Raw genomic sequence first — 21,745 nt, 5'->3', positions numbered from 1 at the left:
AAAAAAAAAGGAATAAAGGACTGACCCATGCTCCAACATGGATGAACCTTAAAAACATTAGGCTAAGTCAAAGAAGCCAGACATAAAAGGCTACATATTATGATTCCATTTATCTGAAATCTCCAAAATAGGCAATTCCATAGAAACAGAAAGTATATGAGTGGTTGCCAGGGGATTAAAGAAAATGAGGAAACTGCTAATGGGTAGGGGGTTTCCTTGTGGAATGCTGTAACTGTTCTAAAATTAGTGGTGATGGTTCTACAATTTTGTAAATATACTAACGATTTTATTGGATATGAATTATATTTCAGTAAAAAGAGAGAAAGATAGGCAATGAAGCCGGTATGCAGGTTTATAAATCTAAATAAACACTGGCTGTTAAAACATCTAATTTGAGCCCAGGCATGGTGGCTCATGCCTGTAATCTCAGCACTTTAGGAGGCCAAGGTGGGATGACTGCTTGGCCCCAGGAGTTCGAGACCAGCCTGGGCAACGTGATGAAACTCTATCCCTACAAAAAAATACAAAATTAGCTGGGTGTGGTGGCAGGCACCTGCAGTCCCAGCTACTTCGGGGGCTGTGGTGGGAGGATCCCTTGAGCCCAGGAAGCGTAGTTTGCAGTGAGCTGAGATTGTGCCACTGTACTCCAGCCTGGGCAACAGGAGTGAGACCCTGTCTCAAAAAATAATAATAATAATAAAATAATAATAATAATAATAGCAGCACAGAAACGTTAAAAGGATGGGAAAATATACTAGGCAAATGCTAAGCAAAATAATGCAATATTGACAGATTTTAAGCCAAAAATAATTACTAGGGATAAAGAATCATATGATAATGATAATGATAAAAGGAAAAGTTCACCAGGAAGATATATCCCAGAACCTCTGAGTACCACCTGGCAACATTGCTTCCAAATATACAAAGCCCCCTCAAGTCTTCAGCATGCATGTAAGGAAACTACCAGAGGCCAGAGAAAGAACTGCCTAAAAGGATTAGAAGGAACCATTTTTGGAGATCACACAGGTCCACTTCCTATTCCTAACATCTAGAGTGGCAAGACATATTTCATAAGGTTTCGGGTGCCCTCCACACTGGGGCAAAATTAGCCCTAGACTAATATTACTCTGGTCTCATCTAACAAAGCTTAAAAGTAATAGCCAAAAGGTATTTCCAAAAATCAGTCAAATGAAACCGAGGGAGATAGGTAAAATTGATAGATAAGGTCATTAAAACTATTATCACTGTATTCCATGTGATCAATAACCTAAAGAAAAAATTGAGCTTGTTAAGTAGAGACATGGAAGATATCAAAAAGACCCAAATTCCAGTAGCAATACACTCACTGCCCATATCTTGCTTTCTGAACACCATTCTCCAATAAAAGGAACCAGGGCTAGACAGAAATCGAGAATAGAGAAATGGCTGGTCACAGGTGTGGAGAGGCAAAAAACAAGATAATCTTGGAGCATATTGTAGTACCAGAAGGTAAGGATCTGCTAAGAAAAAACAAAAGGTTGGAAGCACATCAAAGAGACACAGAAGCCAACCTGAAAAAACATCCAATGGCCAAAGCTGGAACAACTTGAGCAACAAAATAAGTAACACAGTATGGGATTATTACACAAAATATAAAACAAACATACAGGAGTCCAAACATATCCATAGAGATAGAAAGTTGATTCATGGGTGCTGGGGCCAAGGATGAGAGAGAATGGAGAATGACTGCTTAATGAGTATAGGGTTTCCTTTTAGTGTGATGAAGATGTTCTGAACTAGATAGTGGTGATGGTTGCACAGCATTGTGAATGTACTAAATGCAACTGAGATGCACACTTTAAAGTGGTTAAAATGGTGAATTCTGTCATGTGAATTTTACCACAATAAAAAATTACCATAAAATCCCTTCTTTCATTCGTCTATCAAACATTTATTGAGCAGTTCCAGGCAAGGTTTATTCTGGATGCAGGGAACATGGAACAATCAGATGTGGGTTTGGCTTTTAGGAGGTCCTGGGCTAGTAGAGAAGAAAAACATCCTGCAAACAACAAAGTTCAGTTAAGTGTTACAGTTTTCTTGACGTCAGAATGTGCATTGCTACAATGAGATATCATCTCACCCCAGTTAAAATGGCTTTTATCCAAAAGACAGGCAATAACAAATGTTGGCAAGGATGCGGAGAGAAGGGAATCCTCATACACTGTTGATGGGAATGTAAATTAGTACATCCACTACAGAGAACAGTTTGAAGGTTCTGCAAAAAATGAAAAATAGAGCTACCATATAATCTAGCAATCTCATTGTTAGGTATATACCCAAAAGAAAGCAAATCAGTGTATCAAAGAGATACCTGCACTCCCATGTTTTTTGCAGCACCATTCACAATAGCCAAGATTTGGAAGCAACCCAAGTGTCTGTCAACAGACGAACAGATAAAGAAAATGTGGCAGATATACACAATGGAGTGCTATTCAGTCATAAAAAAGAATGAGATCCTGTCATTTGCAACATCATGGATAGAACTGAAGGTCATTATGTTAAGTGAAATAAGCCAAGCACAGAAAGACAAACCTCTCGTGTTCTCACTTATTAGTGGGAGCTACAATTAAAATAAATGAACTTATGGAGATAGAGAGTAGAATGATGGTTACCAGAGGCTGGGAAGGAGAGTGGAGGGTGGGGTGGGGGGAAAAGGGGATGGTTAATGGGTACCAAAAAATAGTTAGAAAGAATGGACAAGATCTAATATTTGATAGCACAGCAGGGTGACTATAGTCATAATAATGTAATTGTACATTTAAAAATAACTAAAGGAAGGCTGGGCGTGGTGGCTCACGCCTATAATCACACTTTGGGAGGCCAAGGCAGGCAGATCACCTGAGGTCACAAGTTCAAAACCAGCCTGGTCAACATGGTGAAACCTTGTCTCTACTAAAAACACAAAAATTGGCCAGGTGTGGTGGTGTGCACCTGTAATGCCAGCTACTCGGGAGGCTGAAGCACGAAAATCGCTTGAACCCAGGAGGTGGAGGCTGCAGTGAGCCAAGATGGTGCCACTGCACTCCAGCCTGGGTGACAGAGCAAGACTCCTCTCAAAAAAAAATAATAATAATAACTAAGAGTATAACTGGATTGTTTGTAACACAAAGGATGAATGCTTGAGGTGATGGATACCCCATTTACCCTGATGTGATTACTATACATTGTATGCCTGTATTAAAATATTCAATATACTCCATAAATATATATATATACCTGCTATGTATCCACAAAAGCTAAAGCTAAAAAAAAATTAAAGAATGTGTATTTTACATGGTGGTAGGGGAGGGTGGCTGCTTCACTGAGTGGGTTGGTGGGTGGTGGGGGAGAACAGCAATGGTGAGGCTGAGGCTTGAGTCCAAAAGGGGAGTTTCCCAGGTGGATGGCAGCAGAGAGGGATTCCAGGCACAAAGTGGGGCATGATTGAGCAAGCTCAAAAAGTTGGTGTCCAAAAGTCTCCAGTTTTCAGCAAACTCCAAGCCAAATAGCACAGGAGCAGTGTAGGGGATGGTCTTCAGACAGTGAGGTGAGAGGTGGGTGACCACCCCTGTCCAGTTGCAGTAGGCGACAGTAAGAGATGTTAGGGAAATCATATGGACCTGCCAGGATGTCAGGGTCAAAGAAAACATGATTCCAAGATTGGGCCACTGGGTGGGTGGTAGATACTGCCCATCCCTAAGGTGAGCCTACAGGAACATTCTGTTCAGGAGAGGTCAAAGTAGAATAAAATACACAGTCCCCTAATTGTATCCCCTTATACTACACCCATCACCTCATTTTATGTATTCTACAATTTTTAATTTTTTTATTTATGCATTGGAAACCAACTTCCCTTTTCCTTGGGCTTCTTGTTTTCATGTTTGAAATATATGTTACTATGGAAATGTCATGGTACAGTATAGTGGCATTTATAAGTGAAGTGTAAAGAATTTTCAGAACATCTAGAAACATAAGACTGGGGTTTAGGGATATAAGTCCTAATTATGTGATAGCATTCATGACTTCAGACACTGTGTCATGAATATAAGCATACTCAGAAATTTGAGACAGCACAGAGGAGATAGTTGAGAGTTTTATTAGGATTTATGTGCCCAGATTTTTAAAAACGTGTATGAGAAATATTAAAAACACAAAACATAACACACTACTTGGGAAGAACATCTGGAAAAAACGGATGACAGAATGCCAACATTTACTTATGAATACACACCTCTGGAAGGACCAGGGGACCTGGACACCCCAGAGAAATGTGGTAAAACCCTCTGCACCACTTTCTATGCTATAAATATGTTCCTTAAAAATTGTATGTAAATCAACTGTTAGTAAATCATTTGTTAAATACAAGGGTGAGCATGATTTTAAAGATATCATAAGAATGTACATTTTAGTAAAGGAAATAATTACCGATGGAGTAATAGAAAAAAACTCACGGACTGAGCGAAGTTCAAGGTCCTTCATTATTATCCTGGCTCTGCCACCAACTAAATGTGTGATTCAAGAAAATCACTCAACCTCCCTGGGCCAATTCCCTCATCGAGTTTGGGTTGTAATTCTGAATTTTCACTTATTAGGTTCTTAATGCAAGGTACAGGGGTACTGGCCCACAGCCTCAAGTCCGGTTTCTTCTGAGAGGTAATGTTACACACTAAATCCTTGTGGACAGAGCTCCAGGCTCTCTTACATAAGAAGAGCTACAGTTACCATCATTCTGTGTTTTGCTTTACAGTCCACTGTCTCTTTTTCACAATCACCCTCAGTTGATGATTACAACTTTTTGTTCCAATTCTTTACAAAAGTTTGTTCCTTAGCTCTGTCCTCTGGGAAAAATTGACAGTCTAAGGTAGGAACCCTTTCTTGGTGCTCCTCTCCACCTCTGGCCCTTTCCCTAACCCACAAAGCTGGGGACTGCCCAAGGACAAGGGCTGTACTCTGTGCCTAGTGCAAGCCCAGGCTCGAAGAAGGAATTCAGTAAATGACCGTTCACTGATTTTTTTTGTTTGTTTTTTTGAGACAGAGTCTCACTCTGTCGCCCGGGCTGGAGTGCAATGGCACGATCTCAGCTCACTGCAACCTCCACCTCCCAGGTCCAAGTGATTCTCCTGCCTCAGCCTCCTGAGTAGCTGGGATTACAGGCGTGCACCACCACACCCGGCTAATTTTTGTATTTTTAGTAGAGACGGGGTTTTACCATGTTGGCCAGGTTGGTCTCGAACTCCTTACCTCACGTGATCTGCCCGCCTCAGCCTCCCAAAGTGCTGAGATTACAGGTATGAGCCACCGCACCCAGCCTGGCTGGATGTTTTTGAAGGAGGAAGCTGAGGCAAGGAGATGGGTCTGATGAAAGACCCGAACTCTAGGAGTGGACTTCTGGCTGCTTCTTTAAACATTTCTAAACTTTCCAAATTTTCTACAATGGACAAAAATATCAAAACCGCAAACCATTAAACTCTCCTTTTCCTGGCTTTCTGTCAATGCCCTGGTCTCCCATAAATAATGCAGTAGGCAGTTTCCTTCTAATACTGCAAACTTTGCTCAGTGCTCCAGCATTTGGCCCAGGACATAGGGCACACATCTTTTCTTTAAGAGAAACAGCCGTTTCGGTCTTCTGGTCTGTTTTGCTTAAATAGCAATGACACTATGCATTTGTCTTTGTGGACTTAACACCTGCCATCCCGCCCCAGGCAAGGACTCCTGCCAACTGGCTCCAGAAAAGGTCATTTATCAACAGTGTTTAGGCACCACCTTGATTAATCTGCCATATAGGAAGTACAAAACACCACTGTAAGAATTCTTTTGTCTTCTTAAGCAGAAACAGGTTTAGGCCTTAACTGGCAAGAGATAGAAAGCAACCAGTCAGGCTTCTTGCCGACTACCACCACGTTGTAGGGTAATTCCGGAGCTGTTAGGAAGCCTCAAGAAACAGAAGAAATTATTCTCTATTGGGCACGTACTCCATGCCAGGTGTTGTGCTGTGTGCCTCATATACACTGTTTAATGTAAGCCTCACATCTAATAATCACTATCTAACATAGATACTTTTACTAATTTATATATATATATATATATATATATTTTTTTTTTTAAGACGGAGTCTTGCTCTGTCACCCAGGCTGGAGTGCAGTGGCGCGATCTCGGCTCACTGCAAGCTCCGCCTCCCGGGTTCACGCCATTCTCCTGCCTCAGCCTCCTGAGTAGCTGGGACTACAGGCGCCCGTCACCGCGCCCAGCTAATTTTTTTCGTATTTTTTTAGTAGAGACGGGGTTTCACCGTGGTCTCGATCTCCTGACCTCGTGATCCACCCGCCTCGGCCTCCCAAAGTGCTGGGATTACAGGCGTGAGCCACCGTGCCCAGCCTACTAATTTATCTTATTTCTTGTCTGTCTCCCTCACTGAAATGTGTGCTCACGAGGAGGAACATTTCATGGGGTCTTGTTTATTGTGTCTAGAACAGCATCATACACAGATAAGCACTCAATAAATATTGTTGAAATGAACAAAATGAACAACTCAATGAGATAGATGGCATTACTTCCCTTTTACAGATGAATTAACTGACAACCTTAGAGGGTACAAATGAACTGCCCAAAGTCACATAGCTAGTTAAGAAGCCAGAACTGAAACCCAAGCCTCACTCATTCATTCTATAGACCAGAGGACTTATACTTAGATCTTAAAGAACTCTTTCAGCTTGGCAATTATATGAGCTATAGGCCTATAAAATATGTATTTACCTTGTGTATTCATTTGGAGGTTTAAAGTTTCACTGAGGAGACATTTAACATTTTTATAATAATCATTTTACTAAAGCAAAGATTAAGTACACATTTTCCCAACATAACAATTTCATCTATGGATAGGCATTATCTACATGATTTTTCATTTTAAAACCCCACAATGATTATTTTTCAGACATAAATAAAAAATACACTGATTCTAGATGCCAACAAAATCACATTTGCAAACCTTAAGAGTTTGGTAAGTTACAACATTAAGATGACTAATGATATGTGTGCAGTATTCTCAGTATAGAATACCCAAAATTCCCGTGTACATCTGTGTTGCTTGAGTGTCCCAGTATGGGAGGAGGTAGACTTGGCACATCGAAAGCCACTGCTATACTAAAGAATCATACAAAGTCTCAGGGATTCTTCAGAGAATCAGCTATTATAAAATCCATCTTGATAATTCATTTTGTGCGAGAATGTGAGAATGAAATGCAAAGGAGGTTAATTTTACCCAGGAGAGCGTTCATATCCTTTTCCACTTGTCAGAATATACTTGATTCATAAGTGGTCTTTTACCGACCTACGACTACATCACAAGAGCATGCCACCCACGGTGTCTTCCCTTAACACTTTGTGTTTTTTTGTAGGGATTATGGTCACATAGTCACACGGTCCCTTCTCCTCCTGGGCAGGTCCTTTTCCCTTCTGTCCCAGCCTTGCTGCCAACACAAGATCATATAGCCTCTGTGTCCACCCAGCCAGTTAATTGTTCATGGACCAAACTAGTGATCTGGCCTCAATCTCTCCACTGCCAGCTCTAGACGCTATTGATTTTTACTGATAATGTAAGTAATAATATACTGGAAACATTTTTTAAAGCATAAAACCAGGAAAACCCATAATCCAACTACCCAGAGTTTGCATATCCTTTCCATCTTTTTAAGTCATTTTTTGGATTTATACATACAATTTTATATATCACTCTTTTCACTTAACACTATAAGCACTTTGCCATGCTGTCAAATACTCTTCAGAAACATAAATTATAATGATGGCACAACAGTCTACTGGATAGTCATACTGTAATTTACTTAACCAATTTTCTACTGTTGGACTTTAAGATTGTCAAGCATTGATTTTGCCCACATTTTAGACTATTTCTTTAGGACAGATTCCCAGAAGTGGAATTGGAGGATCAGAGGATCTAAATATTTTTAAAACTCCTGATAGATATTGCCAAATTGCTTTTCAGAAAACCATTGCTAGTCTACACTTCCAACATTGCCAGTGTGTTTTTCTACCAATATAGATCTGTCTAAAGGATAATAAAATTTAAATGAAACATGCAGTCCTCAAATTATTAATGCAGCTGGAGAGGCATCAAGACCAGAGTACAAAGGCATGTGGCAACGGTCATACCTATTTCCAGGTATGCAGTTAACAATGGGTTAGTGTGCACACATGGAACAGAAATTTTGCAAGAGTGAAGAGTAATATAATTATATTTCAGACCATCTAATCCAAGGCCTGTGTCTATTTTGTCCACTGCTGTATCTCGGCACACAAGATAGCATCTGGCACATACAGCCACTCAATAAAAAATTGTTGAGTGAATTAACACAGAATCTTCTTTCAGATGCAATCTTTCAGCAGCTGTAGGGTTTAGTTACTCCTGAACTCATAGGAAACATGACTGGCTGGATCAGACACTGTTGTAATGGTCTGTTCAATGCTGAGATTCTACTACAACTTTGGCAAATCAGTTTAAATAAAGGTGACACAATAAAGAGCTCTCTAGGGGAAAAGACAAATACACTTACCTAAAAGGACATATCTCAGCACCAGTTGCAAGGTGCAAATACACATATGTATCTGTAATACATATATATATTTGCAAGCATGCAAAAAATACATTTCAGTGAGTTTTGTCATCTCCATAGTACACACTTTAATAGGTGATAACATAAGCTTATTCAAATGCTACCCATGGTCAAATCATTTTTGGGACTACCTTCAGTTCATTCTATTATTGTTGGTTGCAGCTTGGCATCAGTTTCAGTGTTGCCAACACTGGTTTTGATATTTTACATGGGAATAATATAGGTGGTTTTATAATATCATTTTTAGTCAAAAACAGCACAAAATTTATTTTGTAAACCAGAATATTTCAAGGTAAAATAGCCAATGATTCAGCTTTAGTTTACTCTCCTGGCTCCACAGATTCCCTCCAATATTCCACAATTTCTTTTTTTTGTTTGAGACAGGGTCTCACTCTGTCGCCTAGGCTGTAGTGCAGTAGCACGATCATGGCTCACTGCAGCCTGGACCTCCTGGGCTCAAGTGATCCCCCTGCCTCAACCCTGCAAGTAGCTGGGACTACAGCCACGTGCCACCATGCCAGGCTAATTTTTGTATTTTTTTGTAGAGATGGGGTTTCACCATGTTGGCCCAGGTTGGTCTCTAACTTCTGGCCTCAAGCAATCTGCCCGCCTCAGCCTCCAAAAGTGCTAGAATTACAGACATGAGCCATTGTGCCTGGCCCACAATTTCTACAAATAAATTGTCAGACACTGCCAGATCAATGTGGCATTAATAATGTTATTGATGGAAAATAATCATCTGTCATTTTTATATACACACTTTATATACACTAGACTGGGGGTTATATCAAACTATAGCCCATGGGCCAAATCTGTCCTGCCATCTGTTTTTCTATGGCCTAAAAGCTAAGAATGTCTAACTTTTTTTTTTTTTTTTTTGAGATGGAGTCTCGCTCTGTTGCCCAGGCTAGAGTAGTGGCGAGATCTTGGATCACTGCAGCCTCCCGGGTTCAAGTGATTCTCCTGCCTCAGCCTCTCGGGTAGCTGGTACAGACATACACCACCACGCCCGGCTAATTTTTATATTTTTAGTAGAGATGAGGTTTTACCATGTTAGCCAAGCTAGTCTCGAACTCCTGACCTCAGGTGATCCACCCGCCTCGGCCTCCCAAAGTGCTGGGATTACAGGTCTGAGCCACCGTGCCCGGCCTCTTTTTAACATTTTTCAATGGTTTAAAAAAATCAAAATAGTATTTTGTAAAAACTATATAAAATTCAAATTCTAGTATCCATTTATAAAGTTTTATTGGAACACAGCTGTGCTCATCTGTTTCTATATTAACTATGTCTACTTTTGCACTAAAATGTTTAGTGGCAAAAGAGACCATATGGCCCATAAAGACTCCTTTACGGAAGTCTGTTGACCACTGGACTATGCCCAAGTGAGTCCTTGGAGGGGACCCACTGGAGCTCCCCACTATAGATTTTTTGTTTCCGGATATTAATACTGGGAAAGGGGTGATTCAACTAGGACAGTATTTGCAAGGATCTGATAAGGGAGACACTGTAGAACATAAATACATGATGGTTACCTCAGAAAAGATATAAATGCCTGGTAAAATCTGGGTGGGCTGACTGAAGAAGAAGCAATTGGAGAATGCAGGGTAACATACACAATTTAGCAGCAAAGGTGGGCTCTTATTGAGTCACATGGGACCTTGCTGAGGCCCAATCCCAATGAGCCTAGTGAAACTCTCTGGTGATGATGTCTGCAAATAGCAGGGAGACTGAGCAGCATTTGTAATGCAATGACAGACAATTCCCCAATAGTACCCCATTCCTTTATTAGGTGTCCTGAAGTCATTTAGCATCCAGATTTATCCAGGCATTTCCAAAGGCAAGTCTAGACGTTGACTAAAAAATTGATCTGAAAAAAAGGTTCTGGGAAGGAAGCCCCAGGTAAACATTCTTCCCCAAATGATAACATTTCAATGAGGACTCAGTGAGGATCAGAATTCAGAAGATGGCAGAACCCTCCACATGTTTTTCTAAGTCACAGATTTGGTGAACATTTTATTCTTTCTCTTTTTGATCATCACTAGTGGGGCAAATGAGGCAAGGTAGGGTGGGGTGATGGAAGGGGAGAATTGCATAAAGTCAGTGTTAGGATGATCTGCCCCGGAAGGTATGTATTCCTCTTAGACGCTCAGCTGTGGCATAAAACATTCCATGTGGACTTTGAATTAGAAGGAGCTTGGGGGCGGGGACAAAGATCAACCTGAAAGCCAAACGGAGTCATTGACCGATGGTGTTAAGCTTGAGAAAGTTTGCAGATGGCCAGCTCTCCTACTGACATCCCACAGAAAGCCAGGCTTGATCTATTGTGGTTAGGTGGAGCTTCTCCTGCCAGGGAAAATACAGTTGCTAGGAGAATGGGCTTTGGATGTTATAGCTCTGAAGAAGTTTCATGACTCTTGCTACTAGAGGTAACCATATTGCCTCCTTGAGAAACTGGTGACACTGGGTGCCTCTGGGGAGTGCAACTGAGGGTGGCTAAGGTGCCCATGTCCCTTAGAAAAAACAAAATCAACACATAATTCCCCCATGTCACCCCACCCTGCTTCTTTAAGATAGGAAGGCAACCTGGGGCTAGGGCTGGAGCAGACAATTTCCTTACTCAGCAGCTGAAGTGGGGAGCTGAAAGAAGGATCCAAAAAATCAGAGAGAAGAGTTGTAAGTTAAGTGGAAAACCATGACCCAAAGGTCAATACAAGGATCAGCACACCAAAGTGACCAAAAGCAGCTACTGAAGATGTGACCCAGGACCAGAAAACAAAGCAACAAGGAAAGAAAGGAGTAAGAGCAAACTGTGGAGAATAAACTGAGAGGTGACTGAAAATAGTCAAGGACAAGAGCCTGGGGTGTGACGGACACATAGCTGGATGTGTGAGACTACGGGACCAGGAGCTCAAGAGGCCTAGGCAGCAAGGTGCAGGCCAGAGCAAAACGTGCATCAGCAATAAAATAGATTTGGTGGGTGGGCACATTAGGAGTACTCATATAAGACCTTTCCTATTTGGAGATGCCTAGATCATGCTCTACCCTTGGGTTTAGAAATTCTGAGCAGCCAAATGTGAATGGTTTGCTCTGGATAAGTCCTTTTCATTATAGCCAATTGGAACCATTTGAATTCGCACTCCTAATTACCTGGTTCTGGTTGCTGTGTCTAAACCATGTCTGCACCAACATAGCTTCTGGTACTCTACACTCCACCATGGGTCTTGGTCCAGCATCACTGGCAGGGACACACCAGCCCTGTTCATAGGACTGGAATAAAATCCAGAAGTAAGTTGTCTCAGGACCTCTGTTTTATAACAGGTTAGAAACAACTCCTGTAGGTATGGTTGTGGGATCCTGGCCTGGGACCAGGAGCATATAAATCTGCAACAATTACCACTGGGTAGGCCTTAGCAAGGATTACTATGAGGTTCAGCAACAAAGCTGCAAGAACTAGTGGTGGGGACTTTGTTCCTAAAGTGCAGTGTCCCTGGTGCCAAGTGCTTGTGGGCAACCTAGAGCCGCATCTGATGTAGGAAGACTTCATTGTCCTGAAATGGAATGTCTAGAAACTGTTAAGGAGCTGGAGGTCTATAAGCTGTTGCTTGGTTTAAGAGTTTTCTTACACAGTATCTTCTCTTTGTGGGACAAGGTCTAGCTTTCAAGGTGCCTCAAAACTAACAGGTGTTGACCTGGCGTGGTGGCTCACGCCTGTAATCCCAGCACTTTGGGACACTGAGGTGGGTGGATCACCTGAGGTCAGAAGTTCAAGACCAGCCTGGCCAACATGGTGAAACCCCGCCTCTACTAAAAATACAAAAAATAGCTGGGTGTAGCAGCATGCACCTGTAATCCCAGCTACTCAGGAGGCTGAGGCAGGAGAAACACTTGAACCTGGGAGGCGGAGGTTGTAGTGAGCCGAGATCGTGCCACTGCACTCCAGCCTGGGCAGCAGAGCAAGACTCCGTCTCAAAAAACAAAACAAAACAAAAACAGGTGTTAATGAGGAACTTGTAATTTTTGGAGGTGAGTAGAGAAAGTGAAAGAACAGCACTAAAAGTAACTGTGATGAATGAGTGTTGTGCCTCTACTATCAAGCAATATTGTTTAAGAGGAGCTGTCATATCTAAAAATCCTTGAGTAAAACAAAGACTGGCCAATTCTGTGAAATGCTATTACCAAACCCCTGCCCCCTGAATGTTTCCAGTCTATGTGGTATTACTTGGAACCCACTTGGGAAAAGTTCCATTCCATAAATCCTGGCAGATGCAGGAAGAGAAGAGACAGAGCTTGAACTTGCAGAAACTGCTTGTTGGGGTCCAAATGGAAAATCAGATATCAAATTGGTTGTTACAAACCTATTCACAAACTCAGGGGAAGCAATTTAACAACAAGTGGCATAGAGTTGGAGGCTTAGGAGAGAAAGCAAATTATCCCAAATTGTTCATCTGCTGCAACACCATTATCTTCCTCTTTAAACTTTGTTATTTTAGCCAATAGTGTCATCATTTTCTAATTCCTTTTTTTTTTTTTTTTTTGAGACAGAGTCTAGCTCTGTCGCCAGGTTGGAGTGCAGTGGCGCAATCTCCACTCACTGCAACCTCTGCCTTCCGGGTTCAACAGATTCTCCTGCCTCAGCCTCCTGAGTAGTTGGGACTACAGGCGTGCACCACCACGCCCAGCTAATTTTTGTATTTTTAGTAGAGACGGGGTTTCACCATGTTGGCCAGGATGGTCTCGATCTCTTGACCTTGTGATCCACCCACCTCAGTCTCCCAAAGTGCTGGGATTACAGGCGTGATTCACCACACCTGGCCAGTGTCATTTTCTACTGATGCAGGTTGGAAGCCTCATGCTGTTCCACCTGCCCCGGAAGCTTTCCCTAATTTCACAGCCCTGTCTCACCCATCCTCATGGATCCAGTTCAAGAACCATCTCATCCATGAAGCCCATCAGCCCTTGGAGATCTTGTTCATAACTTCCACATTGTCAATGCCCAGCAGTGTTCTAAAAACAGCAAGTTCTCAAAACTATAGGCATTAGTTACTAAAAACAGGCTGCTGTGTGGGAATCCGCACATAGGCAGCAGGCTCCCTTAATTCAGGGACTAGAGAGCCACCTGGTCTTCCTCCCCACACAACACAGCCTAGGCCTGGGTCCCTGGGTTTATATTTTCTAGCACCAGATCCTCCTCTTCGAACAGGGGTGATACCCAAATGAGTGGAGGTCCAAAGCATAGGACTAGAATGAAACAAACCCAGCTCTTCTGTGAGGTGTAGGCCTGTGAGAAGATCAGTATTGGTGGCCAACCCCTGATTCCTAAGGGTGCCTACTGAGTCATCTGGGCCAGATCAGCCCCTAGGCCCAGCACTGTTCAGTAGTACCAGCATGCTACTACCTTCTGTACCATACCTCAGGCCCTGACTGTGAAGCAGGCTGAAACTGTAAGCCTTCTTTTGGGGTCCTCCCAGAAAAGCATGCTTCCCTGGGCACAGAGATACAGATTCCAGGAGATCCTGTTCCTCTCTTCTCACTGGCATGATCCTCTGAGGCAGAATGTTGAGAACAAAGGAACAGGACAGCCACAATAAGCTAAGATCTGGGCAGAGAAGAAATCCAAACTTGTTGAGCAAAAGAAATCAAGAACAAGCAAATACCAGAAGGGAACAGCCAAAAGTTTTTCAAAGTTATGGAGAACAGCAAGGAAAATGGTCCAAGAGTCCAGCAAAGAGTAATGAGGAGGGCCATGGCACATAGGGAGGAGTGGTGAAGACTGAAAAATAGGTGAGCAGCCAAAGAAGGTGCCTAACAGTGAGGCAGCATCCTAGTTCTGGTTCAGCTAACTCACATTCCTCTCACCATGGGGTGAACCAATTCTCAGCTACCCTGGGGGGAAGGCTTGTTGAAGATGACGCCTGCAGAAGCTGACTGGCAGAGTAGTGGACTCTGGGATGGGATACCGGCAGGGGCATTTCCCCACCAGCTTCACCCTGGAGATAACTCCATGTTTCAGAACCTGTTACCTTTTTCCTCAAACATGAGCTATTTTTCCTAGTTTCCTTTGAAAGATCGGACCGAAAGTCAAGTTTTCGTGGTTTAGGCTCACCCTTCAAAACACCCGAAATAACTTTTGCAGAAATCTTCCTCATGTTCAAGTTTTCTTTCAAAATGAGCCTAACAGTTTCTTTGTCTAAATTTAACTCTTCAGCCATCATCCTCACGGTTAACTGCCTGTTTGAACAAACCAAGTCCTTGACCTTCTGGATATTGTCATCTGTTCGGTGGGTGACTGGACGCCCACTTCGGGCATCATCTCGAACATCTTCCCGTCCTTCTTTAAACCTTTTGTGCCAGTCAAAAACTCTGGCCCTTGACATGACTTCATCCCCATAAGCTTCTTTTAAAAGATGGTGGGTCTCACTTGCAGACTTGTTCAATTTCACGCAAAATTTGATACTAATCCTTTGTTCTAAATAGCGGTCACTCATTCTGGCACTGAACAACACAGGAACGTTTAACAGGCCACGACTGTAAGGGAAAGACGGACAGATCAATCTTTATAGGGCTGCAGGTGTAATCATATCGCTCTTCTTGCTCTTCTAGAAGCCTCGCCGGGAAAGAGTAATTGCTTTTATGAATTTTTGTCCCTCAGCTTCCAGTCGAGGCTGGGGAGATCCGTTCTGGGAAGCCAACAGTCGCTGCAAAGCTGGGAAAAATTAAATCGCCTACAACCACGTCTGCATCAAACCAGTGCACGCACATCTGCCGAGAGTTTGCCAGTCACCAAAGTCGCTCCGATTCCGCGGCCCTTAAGGAGTATATGGCGAATTCTGCAAGAAAGGCCTAAGTGGTGGCAAATTAAGCAAGCAAGAAGAGATACATCGGTGATGTAACGTGCAAGCTCGCCCTAGATCTGCAGAAACCCGCGCACGCCAAACCTACCGGAGCAGCCCGGGAATCGCCTGCTCTAGCGTCCCGGGAGACAGGCGCGCATGCGCAATTCTCTCTCCCCGCGGATTAGACTGTGCGCAGTCGCACTGCGGCAGCGCGCGCCAGGTCCCGCCTCCGCCTCGCCACACCCCGGCAGGCGCGCTTCCTTGCGCGTGCCCGCCTGCTGAGAAAGCGGAAAGGAGGGGCGGGGGAGGAAGGCTGAGGGAAGAGAGGGCACCCCCGGGCGTCAGGGTGCATTGTGGGAAGGAGGCGGCAGCGTCTCGGGCGGGCGGGAGGTGCACCAGCGGCGGCGGCGGCGGTAAATCCTCCCGGCCGCTCACAGCACTGTGGAGCCGCGTCCCCAGCCCGGCCTCGGACCGCGGCACCCCTCCTGGCCCTCGCGGCTTCTAGCCCGCCCGCCCCTCCCCCGCGCGTCGGCCCTGCCGAGCCGGCCGGTCGGCCTGGCTCCCCTCCCCGGCCCCGACGGGCGGGCGGACTGCCCTGAGGAGGCGGGGAGGGGAGGGCTGGGCCGGCCGGCGGGCGGGCGACGATGCCGAACTTCTGCGCTGCCCCCAACTGCACGCGGAAGAGCACGCAGTCCGACTTGGCCTTCTTCAGGTTCCCGCGGGACCCTGCCAGGTAAGGGGCGGGCGCAGAGCGGGCGGCCCGGGCCCACCTTCGCGGTGAGCGCTGCCAGCCGCCGGCCCCTGGCGGGCTCCCGGGCTGGCTGAGAGGGGCGCAGGAGGCGGGCGCCGCGCACTGCCGTCGACCCCAGCGTTGGACCGAGATGGGGAGCCGGCCCCGAGCCGTGGGCGGGCGGGCGTCCGGGGACCTCGGAGCACGTGCGCTGGTGGGGGCTTTGCGCGGAGGACACCACCCCAAACGCGAGGGAGCTGGGGCGGCGCGCGGACGCGGGATGCTGTGGGTTCTCGCCGTGGCTCACTTGCTGTGTGACCTCGGGGGAGTCGCTTTCCTCTCTGGGCGTTAGTTTCCTTAGCTGTCAAAAGAGAGCAGGACTCTATGGTTGTGGCCACTGGGGCCTTTCCCTCTCCTTGCCACCACCCCCGGGACAGTGTTTCTGTTTTGAGTCCCGCTACCTTCTTTCATCTCATCGCAACTGCTTTCTCCTTCGGACTTGTCATTGCACGGTTCAGGATTCATTTTCTGGCTGTCACCGTTACTCATTTTCTCGCTTGGGTATTGTAGGGATAACAGAGGGTGTACGCGTGAGGGTGTGGGAATTGGTATTGGAACCTCTTCCTTCGGATAACCCCCACACACTGACATATTTAGGGAATGATAGCATAGGGACTGTGTTTGAAAGGCTGAGATGTTTCATAGGCCTGTCTTGTTGGTTCATTCATTTAAAATCAATGCCTACTATGTGCCGAGCGCAAATGTTAGGTGCTGGGAGTTCATGGGTGAATAAGGGTGTCACTGCTTGCAGAAAGCTCTCAGTCCATTAAGGGAACAGGTGCAGCAACGGGCGACTATAATTTATGTTATTAATTAGTTCAATTAATTATTGAAGGTCTACTTGTGTTGGCATTGTTGTGAGCAGTGGGGGTTACAGATGAACAAATCGAAGTCCTTGCTCTCATGAAGATTACATTCTAATGGGGGGGAATAAACAAGTAAAATACGTAGTGTGTCGGATGATGATAAATACTGTGGAGAAAAATAAACAAAGGTTAGAGGGTAGGGGAATAAGTAGTATCAAGGGACGCACAATTGCTATTTTAAATACAGTGATTAGAGAAGGCCTCACTAAGAAGGTGAATTTGAGCAAAGACCAGGTGAAGGGGCCAGCCATGGAGATACCTTGGGCAGCAGCATTCCAAAGAAGGCAAAGACAGGGCAACCAGGAGTCCAGGGAGAGGGACTGGGAGAGAGGTGAGATGAGACCAGAAAGGTGTGTGTATGGTAGGGGCAAATTCTTTAGGTAGGACCTTGTAGGTCTTGGAAGGCACTATGGTTTTTATTATGAGTGAAATAGGAAGTCATTGAAGGGTTTAGAGCAGAGACTTAAATTTTAACAGGATCAGTGGCTGCTCATTAGATTGTGGGGAGGCAAAGGTGAAAGCCGGAAGACCAGTTAAAAGGCTGTTGTAATAATCCAGATTAATAGAGGAGGAGATGGTAAATTTGAGATATGGTTTGAAGGTGAAGCCAACATCATTTGCTAATGGTTTGGAGGTAGATTGTAAAAGAAAAAGAGAACTCAAGGACGACTTCAAGATTTTAAAAATCTATGTTGGCCAGGTTGGTCTTGAACTCCTGGCTTCAAGCAATCCTCCTGTCTCGGTCTCCCAAAGTGCTAGAACAGGCTCTGAGCCACCGCGCCCAGCCGACTTCAAGATTTTTAACGTGAGCATTTGCTGAGATAGGGAAGACTGGGAAGAGCAGGTTTGGTAGAGGAATACTAGAAGTTTGGGTTTGAGAGGCCTGATAGACATTCAAGAATAGATGTCTAGGCCGGGCATGGTGGCTCACATCTGTAATCCCAGCACTTTGGGAGGCCTACGCAGGCGGAACACTTGAGGTCAGGAGTTCGAGACCAGCCTGGCCAACATAGGGAAACCCTGTCTCTATTAAAAAATACAAAAATTAGCAGAGCGCAGTGGTGCGTGCCTGTCCAGCTACTCAGGAGGCCAAGACATGAGAATCGCTTGAACCCAGGAGGCAGAGGTTGCAGTGAGCCGAGATCGTGCCACTGCACTCCAGTCTGGGTGACAGAGCAAGACTCCGTCTCAAGAAAAAAAGAATAGATGAAAAAAAAAAAAAGAATAGATGTCTTTCTTCATACCATATACAGAAATGAACTCCAAATGGCCTATACTTTTATTGAGATCAAAGGCCTAAATATAAGAGCTATATCATTAAACTTTTAGGAAAAAAATACAGATAAATCTTCATGACTTTAGATTTGGCAGCACATTCTTGTTTGTTTTTTGTTTTTTTTGAGACAGAGTCTCACTCTGTTGCCCAGGCTGGAGTGCAGTGGCACAGTCTCAGCTCACTGCAACCTCTGTCACCGATGTTCACAAACTATTCTACTCACTCAGCCTCCTAGGTAGCTGGGATTGCAGGCACCCGCCACCATGCCTGGCTAATTTTTGTATTTTTTTTTAGTCGAGACGGGGTTTCGCCATGTTGGCCAGGCTGGTCTCGAACTCCTGATCTCAGGCGATCTGCCCGCCTTGGCCTCCCAAAGTGCTGGGATTACAGGTGTAAGCCACCGTGCCTGGCTGGCACCACATTCTTAGATATGACACCAAAATACATGCAGTAAAAAGAAAAGTAGACTAATTGGACTTCATCAAAATTAAACTTTTGTGTATCAAAGAACATTACCAAGAAAGTGAAAAGAATGGAAGAAGGTACTTGCAAATAATACATTTGATCAGGGTCTAGTATCCAGAATATATAAAGAACTCTTACAATTCAGCAACAAAAAGACAACCCAATTTTAAAATAGGCAAAGGACTTCTTTCTTTAAACAAAAGATATAAATGGCTAAAAAGCACATGAAAAGATGCTGAGCATCACTCGTTATTAGAGAAGTTCAAATCAAAACCACAAGTGGCAGTTAGATGTAGAATTACCGTGTGTCCCAGCAATTCCATTCCTAGGCGTATATCCAAAGAATTGCAAACTGATATTCAAAAAAACCAAATGTACACACATTCATAGCAGCACTATTCGCAATAGTCAAAAGGTAGAAACAAGCCACGTTTATCAGTGTGTGAATGGATAAACAAAATGTATATCAATACAATGAAATATTAGCCATGAAAAGGAATGAAGTGCCAGTACATACTACAGTATGGGTGAACCTCAGAAACATTATGCTAAGTGAAAGAAGTCAGATACAAAAGCTTATATGTTGTATGATTCTATTATATTAAATATCCAGAATAAGTAAATCCATAGAGATAGAAAGCATATCAGTGGTTGCCTGGGGCTGGGCCAAAGGGAGAGTGGGGAGCAACTGATTAATGGTTACAGGGTTTCCTTTTGAGGTGATGAAAATGTTTTAGAATTAGGTAGTGGTGATGGTTGCAGAACATGATGAATGTGTTAATTGCCATTAGTTTTTTACTTTAAAACGGTTAGTTTTATGTTATGAGAATTTCACCTCAAAGAAAATAGATGTCTTGAAGAGAGAATAGGATATACAAGTCTGAAATTCAGAGACTTTCAGACTGGAAATTGTAAATATGGGTGTTCTCAGTTTATAGAGGGTATTTAAAACCGTGGTACGGGTTAAGGTTATCTAAGGAGTGAGCAAAGAACAGATCTGAGGATTGAGTCCTGGGGCATTCCCAGTGTTTTAAGTTCCGAGACATGGGAAAGAACTCGCTCAGTACAGTGAGGAGTAGCAGTTGGGAACAGAGGAGAGGAGCATCTTAGTCTGACTTGGCCTTGCCCCATTATGCGTTATCTTCCTTTTACCCAAATTTTAGCCCAAAGACATTCTTACAGGTTTATTTCACTTCCATAATGAGGGCACCCCTAGTCAGTTCTGGACCACAGGTCATTTGTATTAATATGTAGTGAATCCTGTTTTGACTACACTCCTTAAGGGGAGTATAGTCTATAGGGGTTTACAATTTCAGATTTGAAAGAAGTGTTTAGATCTAGTGAAATCTCACTTGAAATACTGGAATTTTCTCAATAATAGTGACTTTTATCATTTTTATGGTTATTATCCCTTTTGAGAATCTAGCATAAGGACTCTTACCTGAAAAAAAAAAAACATAGACACAATTTAGCATTCGAAGACAAATATGTTTATGGGCCTTTACAGGCCCTGTGCATTCCTGACAGATGGGAATCTTTGCCCTTGCTAAAACACCTCTAATGATAGTCCTCCCCTTTGTGAGAAGACACGTGATGATTCTGGATGCTTTGACTGTTGTTTCTTCCTTGTATTGAGTGGACATCTGCCTCCTGTAATTGAGGCCTTGGAGGTCCTAGTTTTGTCCCCAGGATCACACTAAGTCTCTGCCCTTTTCAGCGTTAGACTCCTTTGAATGCTTCAAGACCAAATCATGAATTTCTTTTTAAAAAGATGTTTATTGAGATGCAATTCACACATAATTCACCCATGTAAAGTGTACGATTTGGGGTATATACATTAATTTTTAAAATTTTGGTAAAATACAACAAAATTTGCTAATTTAACCTTTAAGTGTGCAATTCAGTGGCGTTAATTATATTCACAGTGTTGTGCAACCTTCTCCACTATTTTCAAAACTTTTTCATTTATCCCAAACAAAAACTGTAACCATTAGGCAATAACCTCCCATTCCCCTGCCCTTCCAGCCTTTGGTAACCTCGAATCCACTTTCGGTCTTTATAAATTTGCCTGTTCTAGGTTCCTCATATTGGTGGAATCATACGATATTTCTCCTTTTATGTCTGGCTTGTTTAACTTAATATGTTCAAGGTCTTTTTATCCAAATCAAACCTCCTCGTACTACATGATTTTAAGTTCTACTGTATTTGATAGTTTCCTTTTCACTGTGCCCAGTGTTATTTATAACAAAGAAGTAGTTTCCAGAGGTGTTATTGAATTAATAACAGTATTTTTAGGGTTATTAGTTCTAACCCACCCCCCCCACCTTTTCTTCTATAAACAGGTTGTAGGGAAGGTTGATAAAAGGTGACATTGCCAGTCTAGTCTTCAAATGCTAACATTGTTAACAAACAATAAAGATGAATATATTTAATGCTATTAAAACAGTACATTTCCCAGTCATCAGTTATACATTCCATGCATGCTTTTAGAAACAGCTATTTAGAAATAATTTAAACTTCAAGAGTGTAATTAATAAAGTGTATGGTGTGGAATCACATACCATAATAGTTCTTATTGTTTTAGAAAACGTGGCATTAATATGCTTCTTTTTTAAAAAAGTGAAATAATCAACCCAGCTTAGGTCAGTGACACGGTTTAAGTAAAAAAAAAAAAAAAAAAAAAAAAAAAAGCCTAAGTCTTGATTGCCCCAGGGTGGCTTGCCTAATGCCAAGGCTTGCCACTGTGAGGCAGCTCGCAGTGGAGCTCTTCCTAAACCAGGAGAAGGTACAGGTAGAGCTAATGAATTGCTCTGATTAGAGTGAGATGGGCGTTGAAGCTCTCTTCTTCCTCCTCAGGCAGCTAGTACTAA

The 21,745-nt window shown here is 43.4% G+C and overlaps 2 protein-coding genes across 5 annotated transcripts in view; one reads left to right on the top strand and one right to left on the bottom strand.

Annotated features, from left to right (window-relative positions):
* The window catches only part of GVQW3 (GVQW motif containing 3), a 41,927-nt gene extending 26,238 nt beyond the window's left edge, over positions 1–15,689 (bottom strand). For 2 of the 4 annotated variants that reach the window (XM_024930906.4, XM_057299205.2), the window contains exon 1: positions 14,666–15,689. In XM_024930906.4, coding sequence (XP_024786674.1) covers positions 14,666–15,130 — 465 coding nt within the window. In that variant the 5' untranslated portion in view covers positions 15,131–15,689. Of the gene's footprint in view, positions 1–14,054 lie in introns of all 4 variants that reach the window. The other 2 variants (XR_004665172.3, XM_008960259.4) reach the window with 2 other exon arrangements.
* Positions 15,690–15,825: 136 nt separating this feature from the next.
* THAP12 (THAP domain containing 12) overlaps positions 15,826–21,745 on the top strand; it is a 31,204-nt gene continuing 25,284 nt past the window's right edge. The window contains exon 1 of the mRNA XM_034933397.4: positions 15,826–16,211. Within this exon, the coding sequence (XP_034789288.1) occupies positions 16,123–16,211 (89 nt within the window). The 5' untranslated portion in view covers positions 15,826–16,122. The remainder of the gene's footprint in view (positions 16,212–21,745) is intronic.

Source organism: Pan paniscus, chromosome 9, assembly GCF_029289425.2.
Source record: "Pan paniscus chromosome 9, NHGRI_mPanPan1-v2.0_pri, whole genome shotgun sequence".
In the NCBI taxonomy this organism is placed as follows: Eukaryota; Metazoa; Chordata; class Mammalia; order Primates; family Hominidae; genus Pan; species Pan paniscus.
The sequence above is the reverse complement of the archived record's forward strand: the minus strand, read 5'-3'. Positions and strand labels throughout refer to the sequence as shown.